Source organism: Leptopilina heterotoma, unplaced genomic scaffold (assembly GCF_015476425.1).
Source record: "Leptopilina heterotoma isolate Lh14 unplaced genomic scaffold, ASM1547642v1 Lhet_88, whole genome shotgun sequence".
NCBI lineage: Eukaryota > Metazoa > Arthropoda > Insecta > Hymenoptera > Figitidae > Leptopilina > Leptopilina heterotoma.
In genome coordinates, this window is record NW_025111191.1 from 1,685,067 (window position 1) to 1,711,804 (window position 26,738).

Here is a 26,738-nt window from a genome sequence, read left to right on the forward strand (position 1 = left end):
TCAAAATGGCGGATCCAATATGGCGGACGACATTTTTAAAATGTCATTAGATTCACTTGAAATCTGTTACTCTGGGGTTTTTGGGGTCGCTGATTACGAATATGATGTCAGTTTTTGAAAATTAAAAATAGCGGATCCAATATGGTGTTTATTGATATGACATTTTGAATTTTTAAAAACTGACATCATATTCGTAATCAGTGACCCCAAAAACCCCCGAGTAACAAATTTCAAGTTAATCTAATGACATTTTAAAAATGTCGTCCGCCATATTGGATCCGCCATTTTGAATTTTCAAAATCTGACATCATATTCGTAATCAGCGACCCCCAAAACCCTCGAGTAACAAATTTCAAGTGAATCTAATGAATTTTTAAACAATTTGTCTCAGCCACCCAGAGTGCTGACACTGCATACCTATAGTTCAAACTAATTTTTTATTTATTTATAGCAAACAAAAAAATTTTTTTTGAAGAAATTGCTTTTATTTATCATAAATAACGTAGATCTGAAGCGCCGAGACGAAATTTTAATATTTACGTGAGTAAAATGAAAAAATGTGTAGTCGTGGGTACCCGGGTATGAACACAAGGGTTAAAAAAGGATTCAACTAAAATTTCAAAAGAATTTGAATTCAAATTTTTCAAAAAAACTAAGTTCAAGAAAATTTCTAATTAAATTCATTCAAAGTTCAAATTTTCTGAAATTTTCAATAGAAATTTTTTTCTTTTCCAGAGGATCAATGAAGCAGTTGAAAAAAAGAAATCAACTTTAAATTTTGGATTTCTACAAAAAAAAAAAAGAAAAAAAGATACTAATAACAAAAGGAAGTGTTAAAATTTCAAAGTAGAAAAAAAAGAAGAGTATTTATAGGCAATGAAATGAGGCACTTTGAGGAATACAGAAATATTGAAAAATCGAACTCGTGGACACGACTGAATGCTAAAACTATAGGAAGATCGTTGTGCGCTGCACTTTATCTTCACCCGTATCGGGTCCTATATGACGTATGAGTTTGCAACCTGCTCCCGCTTTCGTTAACTTGTCACTTTGTCATTCCCCGATCGGCACTCGACAACGACGTGAGGGGTCGGGTCGAATTCTCCACGACGTGTGTTTTGTCTTTTCAACATCATCGACAGACTTTATCATTTCTACGTCAACTAGACGACGAATTTTTTCTATTTTACTATTTTTTGAATAAAAAAGAAAAAAAAATACAAAAAAAAAATGGGTCCCGTCGAAACGTATCATTTCCTTGTCGATGAAATTTCAGGTATGTAATTTTCAAATTTCGAAATTTATTTTCTTTTCTTCTATATTTGTATACACACGCAAGAAAAATAATTACGAGGCGAATTATTTCCATTTGCTTCACTTAAATTTTTTGATTAATTCAATTTCCCTTATCAATTGTCCCCTCATCTACTCGACAATAAACTCTTGTATATAGTTGAGTTTTATTTTTCAGTATATTGTTGCTAATTACTGCCTTTCTTCTGAATAATTTTTTTTTACTACTAAGCACTTTAGGATAAATTAAGAAATAAATTTTAATTTTTTTCATACTTAATTTTGCATTAGCGTAATAATTATTTGCATGCAAATAAGCAAACGCGCGATAACGAGTGATACTTGAAAGTAAAACGTGTCAACTTTACACTTATACACACAAAGTAACGAAACTCGTTATTTCTATTATTAATCTTATAAGTAATGAATAATATGACGAAAAAAAGTTAACAAAGAGAATAAAATAATACGAAAAAATGCCTTTTTGCTTTGAACGTTGATCCTTCTAATATTCTATAATATTTCTTCTTATTTCCTTCAAAAATATTTTATTGAAAATAAAAATAAATAATAATTAAATATTTACTTGAGTCAAATAAATAACTAAATTGTATTTGCTCTAAATACCGAAATTATTGATTCAAATATACAATTTATTTGATTTAAATAAAAATTATTTGATTTGAGTAAACATTTATTTGATTCAAGTAAATATTTGATTCAAGAAAATAATTCATTCAAGTAAATATTTGATTTAAGAAAATATTCAAGTAAATATTTGATTCAAGTAAATATTTCTTTCAAGTAAATATTTGATTCAAGTAAATATTTGATTCAAGTAAATATTTGATTCAAGTAAATATTTGATTCAAGAAAATATTTCATTCAAGTAAATATTTGATTCAACTAAATATTAAATTCAAGTAAATATTTATTTGATAACAGTAAACTAATCGGTTAATTAAATCAACTTTTTTTTCGGTGAATATAAAAAAAGAACCAAAAATATCATCTGCTTCTTATTCGATGGATTAAAAACAGATCATCAAATTAATGAACTACTATTCTCATTGATGAATTATTGAATAGAATTTCCATTGACAGAAGAAAAATGTCTTTAATTGGAAAAAGGAAAATGAAGAAAATTCTTTCTGATCTAAAGCGATTTCTTATATTGTAATTACAGATCCGAGAGTGGCTGACTGGCCCCTCATGTCTGGTCCACTTCCCATAGCACTGATTGTCGGAGGGTATCTTCTCTTTGTTTTGGACCTAGGACCTCGATTAATGGCAAATCGAGAGCCATATAAACTTCACAACATTATGATTGGTTATAATGTCATTGTTGCCATAGCAAGTGCTGCTATTTTTTACGGGGTACGATTTTATTAATTGAGAAAATTTAATTTCAATTTTCCCCCTTTCTTTATGCTTCTACTAATTATAATAATAATAATAATACAATACAATATGAGAATGCATAATACAATATAATATAATATAATTTAATATAATATAATATAATATACATTACGATACTGTATAATAAACATTATTATACAATGAAAAGAAAATTTATTTGATTCAAATAACTGATTGCTCGTCTGTTTTCAAATAAATATTTACTTGAGTCAAATAAAATTTTTATGTAAAATAAATAAAAAGTTTAGTTGGTTCGGAGACAAATATTATTTTACACAAATAAAATATATTTGGATTAAATAAAATTTTTCTTTGGGTGTAAATAAAAGTTATTTGGTGCAACTAGATAGAATAGAATTCATTTCATGATGCTATAAATTTTTCTTTGCATCAATTATTGTATTATATTATTATTATTATTATAAAAAATTGAAATTGAAATTAACAGTATACCGAAACACATAAAAAAAATTCATTATTGATTTAAATAATCAATTGCTACTGACAATTGATATCAAATAAATAAACTTGAACTTGAATAAATTTTATATTTTAATTTCTAATTTACAAGAAATAATTTTAAAAAAAAAAATTTTTTTTTTTATAAAAAACAAATCAATTTTACCCGCTGATCAATATAAACACCGAACAAAAATTTAGTTGATTCAAATAAACGATTACTTGCGCCTTTCATCAAATAAATATTTATTTATATAAAATAATTTTTATTTTAATTAATTAAATGGTATTTGATTTAATTATATAAATTATTAATTCAAAAATAATTTATTCGGTTATTTAAGGGCATTTGAACCATTATGACGTGACAGTTTTGCAAAGTATGTGTTCTAAAGTGTGACGTCATCATGGTTCAAATGCCCTTAAACCAAATAAAATTTATTTGAAACAATTCAAATTTTTGTGAATCAAATTTAATAAAATTATATGAAATTTCGTTTATTTATTGAATAAAAACAATTTTTTTTTTTAATCTTTTCCGTTTACTTTAATGAGACCCATTTTTTTCATAAATTTTTTTTGTTGTTTTTTAGACAAAACACAAGTTGTGGAATAATTATTTTTCAGAAGCGCATTTATCACGTATCCTTACAAAAAACTTTTACGATTTTTAGTTACTCACTTCCGGATTTACAACGTCCTTGTCATGGGGTTGCGAGCCAGTGGATTTTTCCAATAGTCCAGAACCACTTAACGTGAGTTTTTATTATATTAATGCGCTGTTGAAAACGCGGTTTACTATTTTAAATAGAAAATTATGATTAAAAAAAAAAATAAAATAAATGGTACCTTCTATATGCATAAGAAAACCTCTTCAAATATTTCTTATATAAACGCATTTTTAATTCGTTTAGTGGTTTTTACTTTAATTAATTTTTTTCATTATTATTATAATTATTATTATTACTAATATTATTATTACTATTACTATCGTTATATATTCAACATTAAGGGGAGATAAAGTGACCAAATATTTTCTTCTAGATGACTAAGTGGGTTTGGCGAGTATTGTTATTAAAGATTGCCGAATTGGGGGATACGATTATTTTTATTCTACGGAAGAAATACAATCAATGTTCTTTTCTTCACGTTTATCATCACGCTGCTACAGCTGTTTTAGCTTGGATTGTCTGTAAATACGCACCAGGTATTTTTATATTTTCAGTATAATATTCGATAAAAAATTAATTAATTAATTGTTAAATAATTTCCTCTAATTATTCAACTTTTAGTTTAATTTACGAATTTCCTCCAATTCCAATTTCTAGTTTAATTAACTAATTTCCTCCAAATTCAATTTCCAGCTTAATAAATTAATTATTATAATTAATTTCTTCTAATTTCAATTTTCAGTTTAATTAATTAATTTTTAACTAATTTTCCTTTATTTCAGTCTCTAGTTTAATTAATTAATTTCCCCCAATTCCAATTTCTACAGTTTAAGTAATTATTAATCAATTTGCTCAAATTTTAATTTCTAGTTGAATTAAATTATTCCAATTTTAATTTCGAGTTTCATTAATATCCTCAAATTCCAATTTCTTGTTTAATTTATTAATTGTTAACTAATTTCCTCCAAATTCAATTTCTAGTTCAATTAATTAATTATTATAATTAATTTCTTCTAATTTCAATTTTCAGTTTAATTAATTAATTTTTAACTAATTTCCCTTTATTTCAGTCTCTAGTTTAATTAATTAATTGTTAACAAATTTCCTCAAATTACAATTTCTAGTTTAATTATTTAATTATTAATTAATTGGTGTTATTTAAAATTCTAGTTTAATTCATTTCTTTCAATTTTGATTTCGAGTTTCATTAATTTTCTCCAATTTCAATTTCTAATTTAATTAAACTCCTATGATTTCAATTTATAGTTTATGTAATTAATTTAGATGAATTAATCATTAATTAATTTCCTCTAACTTCAATTTCTAGTTGAATTAATTAATTATTATGATTAATTTCCTCTAAATTCAATTTCTAGTTAAATTAATTACTTATTAACTAATTTCCTCTCATTTCAATTTCTAGTTTAATTAACTATTTGTTAACTATTTTCCTCTAATTTAAATTTATAGTTTAATTAATTAATTATTATAATTAATTTTCTCTAATTTAAATTTTTAGATTAATTAATTAATTTCCTCAAATTCGAATTTCTATAGTTAAATTATTTAATGATTTATTAATTTTCTGTTATTTTAAATTCTAATTTAATTCATTTCTTTCAATTTTGATTTCGAGTTTAATTAATTTCCTCCAATTTCAATTTCTAATTTATTTAATTATTAATTAAACTCCTCTGATTTCAATTTATAGTTTATGTAATTAATTTCCTCCAATTTCAACTTTTTAGATTAACTAATTTCTTCTATTTTCAATTTTTAATTTAATTAATTATTTTCCTCTAATTTCAATTTTTAATTCAACTAATTATTTATTAGTTTCCTCTGACTTCAATTTGTAGTTTAATTATATTTCAATGAATTTCCTCTCATTTTAATTTTCACTTTAATTAATTAATTATTTATTAATTTCCTGTAGGTTATTAAAATTTCCAGTTTTATTAAATAATTATTTTCCTCAAATTTTAATTTCTAGTTCAGTTGTTTAATTAATCAACAATTAATTAACTAATGAATTAAAAACTATATTTTACATCTGAAAATTAAAATTAGAAGAAATTTTTTTCTGTTAATGCGAGTGTGTTCTGAGGGAAACGTTTGTGACTAGAAATTCATAGTTTATTATTTACAATTAGACTGATATAAATTATTCAACTGATTACAGGAGGTATGTGGACCTTCGTCATGATGCCTAATTGTCTGGTGCATGTGATAATGTACACCTACTACCTCCTCGCTGCTTTGGGTCCGAGAATTCAAAAGCGACTCAATCCATTCAAGCCATATTTAACAATTCTACAAATGGTTTGTATTCAATAAACGAAAATTAATTTTTTCCCTTCATTTAATATCAAACTAACAAAGAAATGTCAAAATTGACAAAAAAAAAGTTGAGAAGAAAATAAAATAATGTCCAAAGAAAAAAAATGTTTCCCCAAAAAAAATATTTTATCGAAAATTGATCATTTGCCTTAGAGAAAAAGAAAAAATAGCAAAGAAAAGCGAAAATCTACTTTTCTGTGTAAAATGTTGGGGGAAAAATGACCACTTTTCAAGTTTTTCATTTTTGACTATAGGAAAATTGAAAATAAAATTCCGTGACTATGAAAACGGAAATAAAAAAATGTTTAACTTAGAAAATATTAAAATTGAAACTCCAAGTGACTATCAAAACCGAAAATGAATAAATTGACTACGAAAATTAAAAAATGAAATTCCATGACTGAAAATTGAAATGAAAGAAAAAATTTATACTATAAATGCTATTTATTATCTTTTTAGTTTTTTGCATTTCTCTTTCAACTTTTTCACGCAGGCAAAAACCATTTTCTCTGTCGCGTCTTTTGTCTGTGTATATATATGTACATATAAACGTGAAAAAGGGCAAAAGCACCAGCTTGAAATTAAACGAGCGCGTAATCCGATAAATCGTTCCGTCAATATCGTAGAGAAAATATTAAAAAAAAATTCTTGGTCGTTGAATTATTTAATTAAAAAAAACGAGGCTGTTTCATCTTTATGGTCAAAAGATTTTTTTTTTCTGTTGAATATTGTGATTTGCGAATATATAAACATTTTTTTTTCTAACTATATGAGAAAATGTTATATTTCCACATACTAAAAACCTCGTACCCTTGTGGCTTTCAGACGAAAAAAAAAATCCTCTCGAGAATGTCTTTGAATTCTTGCGATATAGAAAAATTATTTCACACCAGTAAATTTTTCTCCCTAAACATTTGTTAATATTTTTCATTTTTGGTTAATAATTTTTCTTTTTCTTTATTTTATACAGTAAAAATTAATTTTTGTAAAACTTTATTTTGTAGTCAAAAAATTTATATGATAAAAAATTTATCTGATTAAAAAAAATTATTTTTTTCAACAACAATTTATTTGATTAAAAACATACATTCGGTTCGAAAATAATTTATTTGATTCGAAAAAATGCATTCGATTCGAAAATAATTTATTTGATTAAAAAAAAAAAAATTAATTTGTTTCAAAGAACATTTATTTGATTCCAAAAAAATGTATTTGACTTAGAAAAACCATTCTTCACAGGATTTCAATTATTTTTAATACAATTATCAGTAAATTCTTCGAAAAATGTAATTATTTTCGAAAATTTTATAAAAATTATTCAAAAGAAATCAATTATTTTTAGTAATTTTTGCAAAAGTTTCTTGAGAATTTTCAAATCCATTTTGTTTACAATTCAATTTTACGAAAATTCTATTATTCGGATATTCTTTAATTAATTATTTAGAAAATAGAAACTTTGAATAATTAAAAAAAAATGCAATTGAACTTTTAAAAAAAATTAATTCTACAGAATTGTTAGTTAAAAGGAGAAAAAAAATTAAGGTTTTAAAGATTTTAATTTGAAATTTTGAAAATAATTGAATTTCGGAGAAGAAGTTTATTATTTTTAAAGATAATTAAAATTTTGAATGAATTTTGATAAATTTTGATTAAAAAAAATTAATTTGTTTCAAAGAACATTCATTTGATTCCAAAAAAATGGATTTGATTTTGAAAAACCATTTATTTGTTTCAAAGAACATTTCCTTCTTAATTAAAAATTTATTTCTTTGACTCTGTATCATTGACAAAATTTCTTTAATTTAAAGAAAAATTTCTTAGATACAAAAAAAATTTATTTGATTAAAAAGAATGTATTTGATTTAAAAACAGTTTATTTGATTCAAAAATAATTTAATTGTTTCAAAGAACACTTATTTAATTCAAAGAAAATTTATTTAATTCAAAGAAAATTTATGTAATTCAATGAAAATTTATTTGATTAAAAAAACATGTATTCGATTAAAAAAAATTAATTTTATTCAACAATTTCTTTGATTAAAAAAAATGCATTCGATTAGAAAATAATTTGTTTAAGTAAAAAAAAATCAATTTTTGTCAAAGAACATTTATTCGCTTTAAAGAAAATTTATTGGATTACAAAAAAAAATTTATTTGTTTCAATGAACATTTTTTTGATTTCAAAAAAGAGTATTTGATTAAAAAAAATGTATTTGATTTAGAAAAACTATTTATTTGTGTCAAAGAATATTTCCTTCTTAATTAAAAAATTATTTCTTTGACTCTGTATCATTGAACAAATTTTTTTAATTTAAAGAAAAATTTCTTAGATACAACGAAAAATTATTTGATAACAAAAAAATGTATTTGATTCAAAAACAATTTATTTGATTCAAAAATAATTTAATTGCTTTAAAGAACATTTATTTGATTCAAAAATCATTTAATTGTTTCAAAGAACATTTATTTAATTCAAAGAAAATTTATTTAATTCAAAAAAATTTATTTGATTACAAAAAAAAATTTACTTCATTAAAAAATAATTTAATTTTATTCTAGTTGCAATTTTTTCATTTATTTTCTCAGTTATTTTCGTAGTTATTTTCAGAGTATAATAATTCAAATGTCCTAATTAGCAAATTATCCCTAATTGAATATGAAACATTTCATTTTCCATAATTTAAATTAAATGTTAAATGAGAAAAATAGTCATAATTAAATTTTCATTCTAATTATTTATAAGCGAGGAGCATATTTCTCATGCAATTATTAGAGAGTTTGTATAAATTTTAACTTGAACTGAGTGGTTGAAAAGTGAAAATGGAAAAAAAAGAAAAAGAAAGAAAGAAAGAAGGGTGAGTCGCACGTTATCGAAGATTAGTGCGTGACCTAGGCTAACCGAGACTACTTGTATACAGCGAGTAAGAGTCAAGGAAAATGCTAATTTTCCCTTATCGTTCGAACTGACTTCTTTCGCACTCATGACACGCAGTGTGCTTTATTTACAACAATGTTAGCGAAACGAAAAGCAGCAGATGGACTGCGGGGGAAAATGAAAGGGAAAAAAAGAAAGGGTCGCGTACACTTTAACTACTATAGGGATTTATCACGCCTTGCTTGCGATTAGTTCAAACAGGGGTGGACTTAAATGCACCTCTGACTAAAGAAACAGGAACTAATAAAGAAAATTAGCAGCGAAATAAATGTAGTTAACAAGTCTCGGATATTTATTATGTTTCACTTCTCTTTTTCTTCAAAACGTCAAAGATTAAAATAATTTCCAGCTTTTCCTCTCCTTTTATCTTTATTTATTTATTTATTTTTTTTAATAAAGAGAAAAAATGAATAAAGACAAAATTTATAAAGAAGAAAAATTGTAGGTATAATGAGGGTTGCAACATAAAATTAATTTTGCTTTTCCCTGATTTATTTATTTATTTATTTTGTCTGATTTCCAGAGAAAATTTTGACTTTTTCCCTGACCCTAAAGAATATTCTGATTCACTCTAAAAACGATTAAATACTCAAAAAAATGTTCTATTACAATTATTTACGAATTTTCTAACATTCGTTAAAAGAATTCAATTATTTAATAAATTATTTATTTTCGTATTTAAATAATTGAATTCTTGTAGAATTGTCAAATAAAAAATTAATAAAAAATCAATTTTAGTTAAAAACATTAAAAAAATTGAATTTTGGAGAAAAGTTATAAATTATGGCAGAAATTCAATTATTTTCAAAAGTAGTAAAATTCTTCTCAAAATTAATTAATTAATAGAAATTTCCAAAAAAATTCAATTATTTTAAAAAAATTGAATAAAAACCGATGCATGAATTTAATTATTTTCAATAATAGTAAACTTCTTCACAGGATTTCAATTATTAAAAAAAAATGTAATAAAAATGATTTGCAAGAATTCAATTATTTTCCTAAATAATAAAATTCTTCAGAGGATTTCAATTATGTTTAATACAATTTTAATAAAGTTTTTGGCAAAATTTCAATTATCTTTAAAAATAATAAAATTCTTCAAAGCATTTCAATTATTTTTAAATTTTTAATACAATTTTAATAAAATTTTCGGCAAAATTTCAGTTATCTTTAAAAATAATAAAATTATTTGCTAAATAATTTGTTATTTTTTTGCTAAAAATAATAAAATTCTTCTCCGAAATTCAATTATTTTCTAAAATTTTAATAAAACTCTTGGCAAAATTTAAATTATTTATAAAATTTTTCCTCATTTCAACGATTTTCAATGTCTATTATTTTTAAAAAAATTTCCAGAAGAATTCAATTATTTAAAAAAAATTTAATAAAATTCGATGCAAGAATTCAATTATTTTCCTAACTAATGAAATTCTTCAGAGGATTTTAATTATTTTTAATATTTTAATAAAATTTTTGGCTAATTTTTAATTATCTTTAAAAATAATAAAATTCTTCTCCGACATTCTATTATTTTCAAAAATTTTAATAAAATGCTTATGGTAAAATTTCAATTATCTTTCAAAATAATAAAATTCTTCTCCGAAATTCAATTATTTTCTAAAATTTTAATAAAACTCTTAGCAAAATTTAAATTATTTACAAAATTTTTCCTCATTTTAACGATTTCCAATGTCTATTATTTTTAAAAAAATTTCCAGAAGAATTCAATTATTTAAAAAAAATTTAATAAAACTCGATGCAAGAATTCAATTATTTTCCTAACTAATAAAATTCTTCAGAGGATTTTAATTATTTTTAATACAATTTTAATAAAATTTTTGGCAAATTTTCAATTATCTTTAAAAATAATAAAATTCTTCTCCGACATTCAATTATTTTCAAAAATTTTAATAAAATTCTTAGTAAAATTTCAATTATCTTTAAAAATAATAAAATTCTTCTTCGAAATTCAATTATTTTCAAAGATTTTAATCAAATTCTCGGTAAAATTTCAATTATCTTTAAAAATAATTAAATTCTACAAAATTCAATTATTTTCTAAAATTTTAATAAAAGCTTTGGCAAAATTTCAATTATTTTCAAAAATTTTCCTTAATTTAATGATTTTCAATATCTACTGTAGTTTTGATGAAAATTTCCAAAAGAATTTCATTATTTAAAAAAAAATTTAATAAAAATCGATGCAAGAATTCAATTATTTTCATAAATAGTAAAATTCTTCACAGGATTTCAATTATTTTAAAAAAATGTAATAAAAATTTGTTGCAAGAATTCAATTATTTCTAAAAATTCATGTTATAAATGCATTTAATATTCAATAACTATCTAAAATTTTAACTGAAATTAATTTTTAATTTAATTTTTATATAAGAAAATTTTCACGAGAACTCAATTATTTAAATTAATATTTCTCAAAATTTAATGCTAATAAAGAATTTTATTAACAAATTTTTAAATAATTTAATTTTTTTTAAAGAATTTTAATCAAAATTTCAAGAATTTTCTTATGTATTCTAAAAATTTAATTTTTTCCAGTACTATAATAAAAATCCCTGCCTTTTCCCTAATTTGCCTAACCAATTCCACTTTCCCTGACTTTTCCCTGAATTCCCTGACCTGTAGCAACCTTGTACAAAAGAAAAATGAGAAAAAATTAATATAAATTAATATATAAATTATATATAAATAATAATTATAAATATATAAATATATAAATATAATAATTATAAATAATAATAATAATAATAATTATATATAAATTAATATAAAAATTCGAACCCAATTTCGAAAAATATTAACAATTTTCTCTTTTTTTTCAATTTCAGATGCAGTTTGTAATAATAATAATTCACACAACACAGGCTTTGATGCCGTCATGTGAGCCACGACGAAAGCCATTGGCATGTCTGTACATGTTTCATGTTCTCATCATTTTCTACAATTTTTGGGATTTTTACAAGAAGGCTTACTTGAAGAAGAAAATAGTCTAAGAAACAAATTTCCCCTCCTATTGATATTTAAGAAATATAAAATAATTTTTAAAAACTAAAAAAACTGCGGACGATGGTGACAACTTAATTTTTTTCTTCCATCGATTCCTGTCATCCAAACAAGAAAAAAAAATGAGGCTGGGAATTATTTCTCCAAAAGTTTGTTGTCTTTTTTTGCTTCATCGCTCACGGATGATTCAGTGTAAAAACAATTTTATTATTTTGTACTTTAAGAGAAAATTTATCAAGAAACAGTAATTTTTTTCATTATCTTCAATAAAAAGTAGTTTGTAAATTTTTATTTTGTATTTGTACTTTCTGAACATTTAGATTTTAGAGTAAAGTATTTTTTTAAAGTATTTTTTAAAAGTATTTTTTAAAAGTATTTTTTAAAAGTGTTTTTTGAAAGTATTTTTTAAAAGTATTTTAAATTTCTTTCAATAGAATTTCTTTTCGATAGAAAGAAAATTTGAATAAATTAGAATAATTAGAAAAGAAATAAATTGAATTTTCAGAGGGGGATTAATTTTGGATTTAGTTAAAGTTGTGCTCTCGTTCTCTAGGGAGGGGGATTTAGATAAATATTCCTTTTTTTGTCTTCTTTAGATTTAATGGAAAGGGAATAAAGCGATAGCCTTGTCTAACACCAAATACCTCTTTTAAATTAGTATTACGTATTTTCGTCGGCGGAATTATTAAATTCCCGGGCTCAAAACCTTTTCTCTAAAGTGCTTCTTCTCCTGAGCCATCTAGCGTGCCAGACCACTATTTAAACCCGCTATAAACTCAATGGAAACTCCATTATCGCGTTCCGGCACTGGAGGCGCAGTTTTATCCTTATTTTTCCACAAACTTCCACACGGGGGACAAATTCCCACACTTAATTGTTTTTGGATTTTCTGATAACACAAGTAGATGAATTATCCTTTATATGTTTTGCAAGCGCCCTCGAAACCCTCTCCCTCTCTCCTCACGCCTGAAATTGTGCCAAATTATTAAATGCGATAAACGAATTTCGAATGATAAATTATTATTTAATTTTTCGGCAAAGAAATTCAAAGGTGTAGAAAAAATTTCAGTAGAAGAAAATTCAGTGGAAGAAAAATCAGTGGAAATAGAAGAATTACGGAATTGAAATTTCGAATTGTTGTAATAAACTACTGAGAAATTTTGGAAAAGAATTTTTGGTTGAATTTCGGAACAATGTGAATTTGGAATTCGGTGGAAACTATTTGCAATATATAGAGATAGATATAAATTGAAATCGGCAAATGCAGGAATAACCATTGCCGTTCGAAGCAGATGCCAGGCAGTATTTAAGCAACCAATTACATGTCCTATGCCAATATCGTACATACAGTGAACCACTCGGTTTATAAATTTCACACGATTGCCTCAACGGCAAGTCGTATGAAAACTAGAATCGCAATCGGAGATTACCATTTTCATTTCCCGAGGAGGAAAAAAAAGTACTCTACGTCGACAAACCAATTATACGATCGATCACAATATACATCCTTCATATCCAAAAAAAAATTTTTTTTGCCCTAAAAAATAAACCAGAATTTTAGAAAACAATTTTTCCAAAGTATTCAAAAAGCAAAAGAGAAAAAATAGAAAGAATAACACAGTTTTTACAAAAATTTAATTATCTTGTTTTTCCCTGACTTTTCCCTGATTTTCAGACAAAATTTTCATTTTTTCCCTGATCCTAAATAATATTCTAATTCACTCTAAAAATTATTAGAAACTCAAAAAAATTTTCTATTAATTTATTTAAAAATTTTTTAATTGAAAATATCTTTAATATCTTTAATCGAAAATATCAATAACTTCTTTTCTAAATAAATATTTAATCATTATAATAAATAATTATAATAATGATAATATATTATTTTAATAATATTTTATTTATCCATAAGAATACAGATTTACAAAAATTCTAATAAAATCCTTCGCAAGAATTCAATTATTTTTATAACCAAAGAATTGTTAACAGGATTTCAATTATTTAAAAAAATGTAATAAAATTCGTTATAAGAATATAATTATTTTCATTAATAATAAAATTTTTCACAGTACTTCAATTATTTTTAATGCAATTCTGAATAAATTTCACGAAAAATGTAATTATTCTCAAGATGTATCGGAAAATTTTTACAAAAATTCAATTAATTTTCACAAATAATGAAATTCTTCGCTGAAATTCAAATATTTTCAAAAATCTACTATTTTAATAAAATTTCTCAAAAGAATTTAATTATTTAAAAAAGTATAATAAAGTTCATTGCAAGAATTCAATTATTTTCATAAACAATAAAATTGTTCAGAGGATTTCAATTATTTTTAAATTTTAATACAATTTTAATAAAATTTTTAGCAAAATTTCATTTATCTTTAAAAATAAAAAAATTCTTCTGCGAAATTCAATTATTTCCAAAAATTTTAATAAAATTCTTGGTAAAATTTCAATTATCTTTAAAAATAATAAAATTCTTCTCTGAAATTCAATTATTTTCTAAAATTTTAATAAAACTCTTGACAAGATTTCAATTATTTCCAAAAAAAATTATCCTCAATTCATTGATTTCCAATGTCTATTATTTTAAAAAAAAATTCCATAAGAACACAATTATTTAAAAAAAAATAAATAAAATTCGATGCAAGAATTCAATTATTTTTATAAATAGTAAAATTTTTCACAGGATTTCAATTATTTAAAAACAATGTAATAAAAATTCGTTTCAATAATTCAATTATTTTCAAAAATAATAAAATTGTTCAGAGGATTTCAAATATTTTAAATACAATTTTAATAAAATTTTTGGCAAAATTTCAATTATCTTTAAAAATAATAAAATTCTTCTCCGATCTCCAAATATTTTCAAATTTTACAATTTTATTAAAATTTCTCAAAAGAATTCGATTATTGAAAAAAATGTAATAAAATTCGTTGCAAAAATTCAATTATTTTCATAAATAATAAATCGATTATTCGGAAATTCTTCAATTAAATATATTATAATTATAATTATTTATTTATTACCTAAAATTTATTTTTAAATCAATTTTTTTTTAGAAAATTCCATGATAATTCAATTATTTAAATAGAAAAATTAATAATTTATTGAATGATCGAATGTTTCTTAATATTAAATTCTCATATATAGAATTTTACCAAAAATTTTATTAATAATTGAATTTTATTGACCAATTTTAATAAAATTTATAAGAATAATTACATTTTTCGAGAATTTCGTTTAAAATTGTGTTAAAAATTTTTAAATAATTTAAATTCTGCGATTATTTTTATTATTTATGAAAATAATGAAATTATTTCTAAAAAATTGGTAAATAATTGAATTTCTGTGGCATTTTTATTATTTATAAATATAATTCAATGTTTGCGAAGAATATTATGAAAATATTATTTAAACAATTGAATTCTTTTGAAAAATTTTATTAAAATAGATATTGAAAATAATTGAATTGAGGAAAATTTATAAAAATAATTGCAATTTTTCCAAGAATTTTTCCAAAATTGCATTTGAATTTCGAAGAAGAATTTTATTATTTATAAAGATAATTGAAATTTTGACAAGAATTTAAAAAAATTTTTGAACATAATTGAATTTATGCGAAGAATTTTACTATACTTTTAAAAATAATTAAATTAGTAATTTTATATTTTATGAGGCAAATAAAAAAGTCACAAAAATTTAGAGTTTTCTTATGAATTTCAAAAATTCAATTTTTTCCTGTTCTTTTCCTGTTCTTAATTTCTGTTCTTTTACTAAAAATTACTGACTTTTTCCTGATTTTCCTGACCTGTGTCAACACTGAATAAAAAGAATAGAATGATAGAAAAAGAAGGAGAAAAATAGAAAAAAGATAGGAAGAGAAAAAAGATTAAAAAGTAAAAAAAAATACAAGGGGAAAAAGATGTAAAAATATAGAAAGATGGAGAAAAAAGACACATATAGAAGCAACGTGGAAAGATAGAAAGAATAAATAAAATTGACCGAAAAAACAGTAAGTATTATTCAGTAAAATCAATTTCCATCCAGAGAATCCTTATAGGAAAATTAATGAGACTATAAAAAAATAATTTTGTGATCAAAAAGCCAAGAGAGAGAGAGAGAGAGAGAGAGAGAGAGAGAGAGAGAGAGAGAGAAATTAAATTTTTAACGGAAAGAAAAAGAAGTAATTTTTACCAAATAGAAACACATTTACTTTTGAAAAACTGTAAAGAATGAAACATGACTATAACGCGTTTCTCACTTATTCGTTTCATATTTTATGACTTTATGAATTAAAGAACATTTCCCATCGAGGGATAACCAGCTTTATTTATTTAAGAAATGTTCTATGCGTGCTTAGCTTCAAAACTTTTCGTATTACAAATTTTACATTAAACAGGAAACTTGTTTAAAAATTTCAAACTCTGCGCGGTGCTGGAAATTTCTCATATATCTTTAAATTTCACTTTTATACTATATACAATATTGCAATTTTTATATTCTTCCCCCGAGTCTCTCTATGTCAATTTTGATTTTTATGTTATTTCCAATTTTAATATCATTTAATAATGATAGAGTAATAATTTTTTTTTTGCAACACTAACCTGTAAAATTGAATTTTACACACAGAAAACTGTGTGTAAAGTACTTCTTTTTATAGCGGTATGTAAAGTGTTACTTTACACACCGCTAGCAGTGTGTAAAGTGAATTCCAGTGTGTAAAGTGATTTTCAGTGCGTAAAAGGGTTACTTTACGCATTCTTGTGACTGTTTGATGAGAAACAATGAAATAATGCTTTTAATTAACAATTTACAATCACATTTTTTTATTTTAGCTTCTAGAAAACTTCATTTAACAGTTCCCCACTACAACTAAAGTTACAGTAATATTGGCAATATTGCTGCAAGTTTAGTTGTTTTAGTGTTGCAAAAAATTTTGTATGGCACTCGTGCGTAAATCAGATTATACTTGTGTGACTTGCAGCACTCGCCTTCGGCTCGAGCTGCAAACGTCACACTCGTATAATCAACGATTTTACGCACTTGTATCATAAATAACTATTTTTTGAGAGGAGGACGTAAAAATTCATTTTTGCACGGAATAGTAATAAAAATAATAATAATAAAATAATATTAATAATAGTAATAGTGGTAAAATTAAAAAATAAAAATTATATTTTTCTATAACACTATTATTAATTAATTAATATTATATAAAAATATAATTTTTATTATTTTATTACTCTATTACTTTCAAAATATTTAATTTAATACTAATAGAATTAATTGAAAATATTCTTTTTAAATTATCGAAATATTAAAATAAATATTGAGTTTTCAATCTCTCAACTGTCTTGTAAATATTACAGGTGACAGTAAATGAGAAGTAGAGAGAAAATTTTTTTTTTCTCACGACATTGCTTGAGAATATTTAAATATTTCAGGTAGATAATCTTTCTCTTCAAGGGGACAATTTTTTCACATTGTGAAATATATTTCTTTTTTTTCTAATGGGTTTTAAAAGAATCATAAAAAAAGAGAGTTAAATTTGCGTCTAATAATTTTGTCATTCCTTTAAAATTGAGCATAATTATAAAGTCGAGAAGCAAATAGTAGGTGTTCTATAGAATGGCTCACGAGAAAAAGTTTAAAAAGCTCAATTGCACATGATTGTATCCTGGTAAGTATACGGGACTGGATGTGGACAAATACACTTGGTGGACGTTAATAAAGTCTTATCGGCATGCCGCCATGCACGTCGACTTAAACCCTGGAACGCACTAATCCGCTGTATGCTAATTTTAGCACCGAGGTAAAACTACATTTGATGATGTTAACTCTTTCATTTGATATCGAAAAAAAAATTTAATGGAACGTATAATTTTTTGTTTATCTGATCTGAAATTTTTGTCAGTCAGAATATTTGTCAATTAAAAAAAAAAAATTGGAAAAAAAATTGGCAGGGCTCGAAGCAGTGAATGTATTTAAAAATACGGACTTTATGGATTAAAAATGAACAATTACGGACTAATTACTGACAAAAATATAACCAGTCCGAGTCAAATAAAAGAAAATTTTACTTAAAACTACAAATTAAATTTTTCATAACTATAAAACATGAAGATATCATGTCATGATTTCTTCATGTTTTATAATAATTAATGACCGAGTGATAAAATCATCAATTCAATTATTATTTTCAAGAATTTTTAACAAAAATTCTTCTTTAAATCAATTATTTTTAATAATTTTCGAAAAAAAATTCTTTAACAATTTTCAAATCTATTTGTTTACAATATTCAATTTTACAAAATTTCAATTATTCTTAAATTCTTCAATTAAATATATATTAAAAAATAAAAACTTAAAATAATATTTAAAAAATTCAATTAAACTTTTTTCAAAAAAATTAATTTCAAAATTCAATTATTTTTAAAAATGCACGCTATATTGCTTTTAATATTCAATTATTATCTAAAATTTTAACAGAAATTCATTTTTTAAATCCATTTTTATTATAGAAAATTCTATTAGAATTCAATTATTTAAATACAGAAATAAACAATTTATTGAACAATTGAATGTTTCTTAAAATTTAATTTCCGTAAAGAATTTTTAAACAAATTTTTAAATAATTGTACTCCTTCGACGAATTTAAATAAAATTTTTAAGAATAATTACATTTTTCGAGGAATTCGATTAAAATTTTATTAAAAATAATTGAAATTCAGCAATGAGTTTTATTATTTGTGAAAATAATTGAATTCCTAAGGAAAATTTTATTATTTTTGAACAATATTTAATTTTTCAGAAGAATATTATTACTCTTGAAAATAATTGAATTTATGCAATAATATTTGTAACTTTTGCAAAATTAAATTTTTTTCGTGTTTTTAAATAAAATTCTTCTAAAAAAAAAGTTCTTTGAGAATTTTCAAATTCATTTGTTTTCAATTCAATTTTACAAAATTTCAGTTATTTGTAAATTCTTCAATTAAATATAGAACATTAAAAAATAAAAACTTCAAATAATTTTTAAAAAAATTCCCAATTAAACTTTTTAAAAAAAAAAAAAAATAATTCCACAGAATTGTTAGTTAATAGTATAAAAAATTCAGATTTTCAAAGATTATAATTTGAAACCTTTTGAAAATTCACGTTCTAATGCTTTTAATATTAATTAGTACCTAAAATTTATTTTTAAATATTTTTTTTAGAAAATTCTTAGATAATTTAATTAGGTATTTAATTAGAAAAATTAATAATTTATTGAATAATTGAATGTTTCTTAAAATTAAATTCTCATATAGAAATCTGTCAAAAAATTTTTTAATAATTAAATTTTCTTGACGAATTTTAATAAAATTTTTAAGAATAATTACATTTTTTCGAGGAATTTTTTATTAAAATTGTCTTCAAAATAATTAAAATTCTGCAATGAGTTTTATTATTTATGAAAATAATTGAATCTCTTCAAAAAATTTTATTATTTATTAAAATAATGAAATCATTGCTAAAAAATTGGTAAATAATTTAATTCCTGGAGAATTTTTATTATTTATGAATATAATTAAAAGTTATGGAAGAATTTTATTAAAATATTATTTAAATAATTGAATTATTTTGAAAAATTTTATTAAAATACTATAGATATAAATATTTGAATTTCTGTAAAATTTGTATTATTATATGAAAATAATTAAAGGTTTTTGTAGAATTTTATTAAAATTTTTTTAAAATAATTAAATTCTGTTTGAAAATTTTGTTAAAATACTAGATATTAAAAATCATTGAAATGAGAAAAATTTTTGAAAAAATTGAAATTTTGCCAAGAAAGCTCGAAAATAATTGAATTTCGGAGAAGAATTTTATTATTTATAAAAATAATTGAAATTTTGACGAGAATTGTTATAAAATTTTTTTCCCTGACCTGTGACAACTCTGAATATTTTTTAATTAAAAAAAAAAAATTACAAGGTTAGTTTTCTATTGTTTTTCGAATACTGTATATTATACCATTTTGTCAATAACTTAAAAAATAAATTTTTTTAAATATACCACAAACCTTTAAGAACTGTATTCTAACCTGTATAATTGTCGATGTCCAAACAGCGCAGCAATCCAAGAGATCTTTGCAGTCCGTCCAGTGATGACATTTTCCAAAAAACACATGCGAGTAAAAAAAACACGAACACTCCCGAAAAAAAATTGACTATTGACTCCAAAATAAATTGAATTAATAATCAAATAAGATTTAAAATAAAAAAGAATACCACTTTTAATTACTTAATCGATCGCGATTTAAAGAAATTACGACACTCCCGGAAAAAGAATTGACTTTTGACTCCAAAAAGAAAAATTAACAATGAAAATTATTGGATCGAGAAATAAAAATTTTCAACACATCTCAAAGATATTCTCACTTGAAATAACGTCGAATAGAAGAAATATTTTTGAGGCCACGGATTCGATTGTAACTATTCTTGGGGATTTACGATTCTCTTTGTCTAATGTTCGACAATGAACAAAGCAATTGTCCTTTGTATCTCCATGAAAAAATGGCGGACGAATGACAGCTAAAACAGAAAAATTACGAAATTAGAGCTGTTCTTAAACATATACAAATAGGTTTAAAATTATGATTATAATTTGCAATTTCTTGTTCCTAATTTCCGTGAATTATGAACTTAGTTCATAACCTCAAAATTGTTCAACTATTAAAATGTCGATTAAAAGAAAGAATAAAAGTTGATTAGTAAAATATTGTCGGGAATGTTTTACTTACATTAAAATGGCCAATTGTTGAATGTTCTTGTCTGTAGATTCGTGAAAATCCCGCTTGGAATGCAGATATTGATGATAAATTCCGCAGAGGAACAAAATGTCTTCTTAGCGACACGCAGACTACTCAAAAATTATAATTTTATCATTTCATTGCAGGGAGAAATCTCCGATTCCATTTTTCAAGATGGCTGCCAATTTTTATGAATATTTACGCAGTGACGATTGTTGAGAATTTACAACACTCCTGAAAGAAAAATTTCCATTAAATTCTTGACGAAAAGAAAAGTTCAATACTGAAAAGTAATTGATTGCGAATTAGAGAATTTCCAGTATAACCTCAAAATAATTCACAAGGAAATTCATCCATTAGAATGAAACAAAAATATTAATGAAAAATTGAAACGTTGTCAGGAATTTTTATACTCACATTGAAATGTCCAATTGTTGAATATTATTCTCGTCTGTAGTCGCTTGGAATCAAGATACTGATGTTAAATTCTGCAGCGGAACAAAATGTCTGCTTGACCACACGCAGATTACTCCAAAATAATGATAAAATTGTTCGATTGCATGTGGAAATCTTCGATTCCACTTTCCAAAATGGCTGCCGATGTATGTAAATATTTTCGCCGTCACGATTGTTGAGAATTTTCAACACTCCTGAAACAGAAACTTTCATTATCTCTCTTGACAAAGCGGAAAGTTCGATACCGAAAGGTATTTGACTGCGAAAAAAAGAATTTCGAGTAATCTCAAAATTATTGGAAAAATATCGACTAAAAGAAATAAAAAATTAATTAGTAATGCAATGGGGATTTTCTCACTTACATATGATCCACAATTGTTGACTTTGATTTTCGTTTGCAGCTCCGTAATAATAAGACTTGGAATGCAGATGTTGATGATAAATTCGGCAAAGAAATAAAATATCCGCTTTGTCACACTCACATTGTTCAATTATTATGCTTTTATTATTTAATTGCACAGAGAATTCTTTGTTTTGACCGTTACGACTAAACAATTTGGAGGGAAAACTTTACTAATTGTTTCTCTCAGTGGGGGGTGGACAGGAAACACACATGATAACACTTGTTCCTTTCTCCATTAGATAAATATTGATCGGAAGTTGATTTCCGCCACTGGCGGCGCTGGCGGTTCGCTGGCCCAACAGCATTTGCAGCCACGTGTGAACTGCCAAAATAATGCAAAAATCATTAATTTTATTATTTCTTTTGGTCAAATCATGTTTATTCATGCGTAATATTTGCCTAGTAACTTAATATTTACCTTTTATAATATAATTCACTTTAAAAAACTATTTTTTTCATTAACATTAAAAAGTTGCACTATTTTCCGCGGGAAATTCAAATAGAGCAAAATGGGAATAATGAAACAATTCAATAAAATTATAAATAAAATTATTCAATTTATGGTTTTTAAAAATAATTATTAATACTAATTAAATTAATTAAAATTAATAAATATTAATTAAATTTTTAACTTTAAGTTAATATTCACTGAGTAAATAAATATTTATTTGTTTACTTGAATTAACTGTAAATAATTAATAATAAATATTTTAAATATATAACTTATTTGTTTATAGTTTATAATTTAAAATGTTAATATTAATTAAAATTAATTATAATTAATAAGTATTAATTAAATTTACGAATTAAAGTTAATATTTACTAAATAAATAAATAAGTTATTTGTTTATAGTTTATAGTTTAAAATTTTAATATTAGTCAATGTCATTATAGTTTAATAATTAATTAATAATTTTAATTTTTAAAAAAATTTTGTTATGTTCTATTGTTATTTAACAATATATATTTAATTTAATTTTCTTCAATGTTTATTTATTTCTAATAATATTAAAGGGTCATCCACATATCGCGTCACACGGTCACACTGCAAATAGGGGATTTACTTGTTAAACTCAGTAGAAAAAATGGCGCTAATGTATGTAATAGTGCTTGTCGGGTGAGAGGGGGTGACAAAAATGGAAAAAAAGTGTTTTATACTATATTGATGCCCCTTAATACTACTTTTTTAAATACAACAATTAAATTTAATTAATATGTTTATACTTTACCTATATTCGGCGTGGGCCCTGGTGGCAAGAGGACTAACTAGGAACTTTCATTAGTAAGAAAAGGATTAAGATATTTTCGTTCGTTTCCTACTAATGGAATTCTTAGTTAGTTCACTTGCCACCAGAACCCTTGTTGAATCTGAGTAAATTACCCTTTAATTATTATCAATATTAAACTAAAAAACTAATTTTTTTTTTCATTTTATGAGGAAATACGTAAATAAATATTAACGCTACATATAATTCTATTTACTTATTGATTTAAATTACTGAATTTTAAATTTATAGACATTAATATTTGCATTTACTCTATTTATTATTAAAAATAAATTTGATATTGCAGTAATTCACGATTATTGATTTTGAATTTCCCGCGGAAAATAATTAAGCAATTTTCATTCGTGAATAAAATAAATTGTTTTTTAAAGTGAATTGTATTATTAATCGTACATATTTAGATACTAGGTGAATATTACACATGAATAAACATGATTTGACCAAAAGAAATAATAAAATTAATGATTTTTGCATTATTTTAGCAGTTAACACGTGTGAATAAACGATGTTGGGCCAGCGAACCGCCAGCGCCGCCAGTGGCGGAATTCGACTTCCGGCCGACTTTTATCTAATGGAAAAAGGAACAAGTCTTATCATATGTGTTTCCTGTTCACCCCCCACTGTGAGAAACAATTAGTATAGTTTTCCCACCAAATTGTTTAGTCGTAACGGTCAAAACAAAGAATTCTCTGTGCAATTAAATATTAAAATCCTAATAATTGAACAATGTGAGTGTGATAAAGCGGACACTTTGTTTCTTTGCGGAATTTATCATCAACATCTGCATTCCAAGTCTTATTATTACGGAGCTACAAACGAAAATTACAGTCAACAATTGTCGATCATATGTAAGTGAAAAAATCCCCATTGCATTACTAATTAATTTTTTATTTCTTTCAGTCAATATTTTTCCAATAATTTTGAGGTTACTGGAAATTCTTTTTTTCGCAGTTTACTTTCGGTATCGAACTTTCCGCTTTGTCAAGAGAGATAATGAAAGTTTCTGTTTCAGGAGTGTTGGAAATTCTCAACAATCGTAAAGGCGAAAATATTTACATACATTGTCAGCCATCTTGAAAAGTCGTATTGAAAATTTTCACATCAAAATTTTGGAGTAATCTGCTTGTGACTAGACATTTTGCTCCCTTGCGGAATTTAACATCAGTATCTGCATTCCAAGCGGCTACAGACGACAATAATATTCAACAATTGGACGTTTCAATGTGAGTATAAAAAATTCCTGACAAAGTTTCTATTATTTATTAATATTTATGTTTCATTCTAATCGATGGATTTCCATGTGAATTATTTTGAGGTTATATTTGAAAGTCTCAAATCCGCAAGCAAATGATTTTCAGTATTGAACTTTTCTTTTCGTCAAGAATTTATTGGGAATTTTTCTTTCAGGATTGTTGTAAATTCTGAATAATTGTGTGACTGCGTAAATATTCTTAACATTGGCAGCCATCTTGGAAAATGGAATCGGAGATTTCTCCCTGTAATGAAATGACAAAATCATAATTTTTTAGTAATCAGCGTGTGGCCAAGCAGACATTTTGTTCCTCTGTGGAATTTATCATCAATATCTGCATTCCAAGCAGGATTTTCACGAATCTGCCGACAAATACATTCGACAATTGGTCATTTTAATGTAAGTAAAACATTCTCGACAATATTTAACTAATCAACTTTTATTCTTTCTTTTAATCGACATTTTAACACGTGAACAATTTTGAGGTTAAGAACTAAGTTCATAATTCCTGGAAATTAGGAACAAGAAATTGCAGTTAAATTAATTTTAATAATGTACTTTTCTTTTTAACAAGGATTTTATGAAAATTTTTCTTCCAGAAGCATTGGAAATACGCAACAAACGTGGCTGTGTAAATATTCACAAACATTGGCAGCCATCTTGGAAAGTGGAATCGAAGATTTCTCCTTTTGTAATTGCAAATTATAATCATAATTTTAAACCTATTTGTGTATGTTCAAGAGAAGAACTAACTTCGTAATTTTTCTGTTTTAGCTGTCATTCGTCCGCCATTTTTTCATGGAGATACAAAGGACAATTGCTTTGTTCATTGTCGAACATTACACAAAGAGAATCGTAAATCCCCATCAATAGTTACGATCGAATCCGTTGCCTCAAAAATATTTCTTTTATTCGACATGATTTCAATTGAGAATCTATTTGGAATGTATCAAAAATTTTTATTTCTCGATCCGATAATTTTCATTGTTAATTTTTCTTTTCGGAGTCAAAAGTCAATTCTTTTTCCGGGAGTGTCGTAATTTCTTTAAATCGCGATCGATTAAGTAATTAAAAGTGGTATTCTTTTTTATTTTTAATCTTATTTAATTATTAATTAAATTTATTTTGGAGTCAATAGTCAACTTTTTTCGGGAGTGTTCGCTTTTTTTACTCGCGTGTGTTTTTTGGAAAATGTCATCGCTGGACGGACTGCAAAGATGTCTTGGATTGCTGTTTGGACATCGACAAATATACAGGTTAGAATACAGTTTTCAAAGGTTTGTGGTAAATTTATAAAATTTTATTTCTTATGTTATTGATAAAATGGTATACAATATTCGAAAAAAACAATAGAAGACTAACCCCAAAAATTTTTTAATTAACAAATATTCAGAGTTGCCACTAGTCAGGGAATTCAGGAAAAAGTCAGGGATTTTTACTTAAAGTACTAGACAAAATTAAATTCTTACAATTTATAAGAAAATTCTGAATTTTTGTGTTTTTCTTGTTTGTTTGGAACACAAAATATGAAAATATCACAAAAACTTCAATTTTTCCTATTTCTGACAATTACCTGAGTTCTAATGGGGACTTAGCACTGCACATTCCTTAAAAAATAAATAATTTTATTTTACCTTTTAAGTAGTAGCACCCTCATTAACCCAACGCTATCAGACAATCAAAATTTAATAAAAAAAAATTAAAAATTTATTTCTTCCAAATTTAATAATTCTAATCATCTGAAAATTACCAGAGTTTTAGTAGGAACTGAGTTCTACTCAATCTTGAAGAATAGAGAATTTTATTTCAATTTTTAAGCAGTAGCACCCTCACCCGAACGCTATCAGACAATTAAAATTTGGTAAAATAGGAATTAAAAATTTATTTCTTTCAAATTTAATAATTCAAAGCATCTGAAAATCACCAGAATTCTAGTAGGGACTGAGCCTTACTCAATCCTGAAGAGTAGAGAATTTTATTTCAATTTTTAAGCAGTAGCACCCTCACCCGAACGCTATCAGACAATTAAAATTTGGTAAAATAGGAATTAAAAATTTATTTCTTTCAAATTTAATAATTCAAAGCATCTGAAAATCACCAGAATTTTAGTAGGGACTGAGCCCTACTCAGTGTTGAAGAGTAGAGAATTTTATTTCAATTTTTAAGTTGTAGCAGGTCCACCCGTACGCTATCAGACAATTAAAATTTGGTAAAATAGGAATTAAAAATTTATTTCTTTCAAATTTAATAATTCAAAGCATCTGAAAATCACCAGAATTCTAGTAGGGACTGAGCCTTACTCAATCCTGAAGAGTAGAGAATTTTATTTCAATTTTTAAGCAGTAGCACCCTCACCCGAACGCTATCAGACAATTAAAATTTGGTAAAATAGGAAT

The 26,738-nt window shown here is 24.1% G+C and overlaps 1 protein-coding gene and 2 long non-coding RNA genes across 3 annotated transcripts in view; 2 read left to right on the forward strand and 1 right to left on the reverse strand.

Annotated features, from left to right (window-relative positions):
* Window positions 1–21,939, reverse strand: part of LOC122511646 — a 208,359-nt gene extending 186,420 nt beyond the window's left edge. The window contains exons 1-4 of the long non-coding RNA XR_006302541.1: window positions 21,764–21,939; window positions 21,363–21,595; window positions 20,937–21,179; window positions 20,238–20,727 (exon numbers count right to left, since the gene is read on the reverse strand). This is a non-coding gene — a long non-coding RNA (uncharacterized LOC122511646). The remainder of the gene's footprint in view (window positions 1–20,237; window positions 20,728–20,936; window positions 21,180–21,362; window positions 21,596–21,763) is intronic.
* Window positions 750–12,432, forward strand: LOC122511644 (elongation of very long chain fatty acids protein 1-like). The gene is made up of 6 exons (XM_043627024.1): window positions 750–1,276; window positions 2,480–2,670; window positions 3,849–3,929; window positions 4,219–4,381; window positions 6,028–6,167; window positions 11,967–12,432. Exons 1-6 carry the CDS (start codon window positions 1,231–1,233, stop codon window positions 12,129–12,131), a joined length of 786 nt encoding a protein of 261 aa, XP_043482959.1. The 5' UTR covers window positions 750–1,230; the 3' UTR covers window positions 12,132–12,432.
* Window positions 21,940–23,753: 1,814 nt separating the features above from the next.
* On the forward strand, window positions 23,754–25,250 carry LOC122511630. The gene is made up of 5 exons (XR_006302539.1): window positions 23,754–23,938; window positions 24,103–24,313; window positions 24,498–24,741; window positions 24,942–25,033; window positions 25,117–25,250. It is a non-coding gene; the product is annotated as an uncharacterized LOC122511630 (long non-coding RNA).
* Window positions 25,251–26,738: the final 1,488 nt, after the last annotated feature.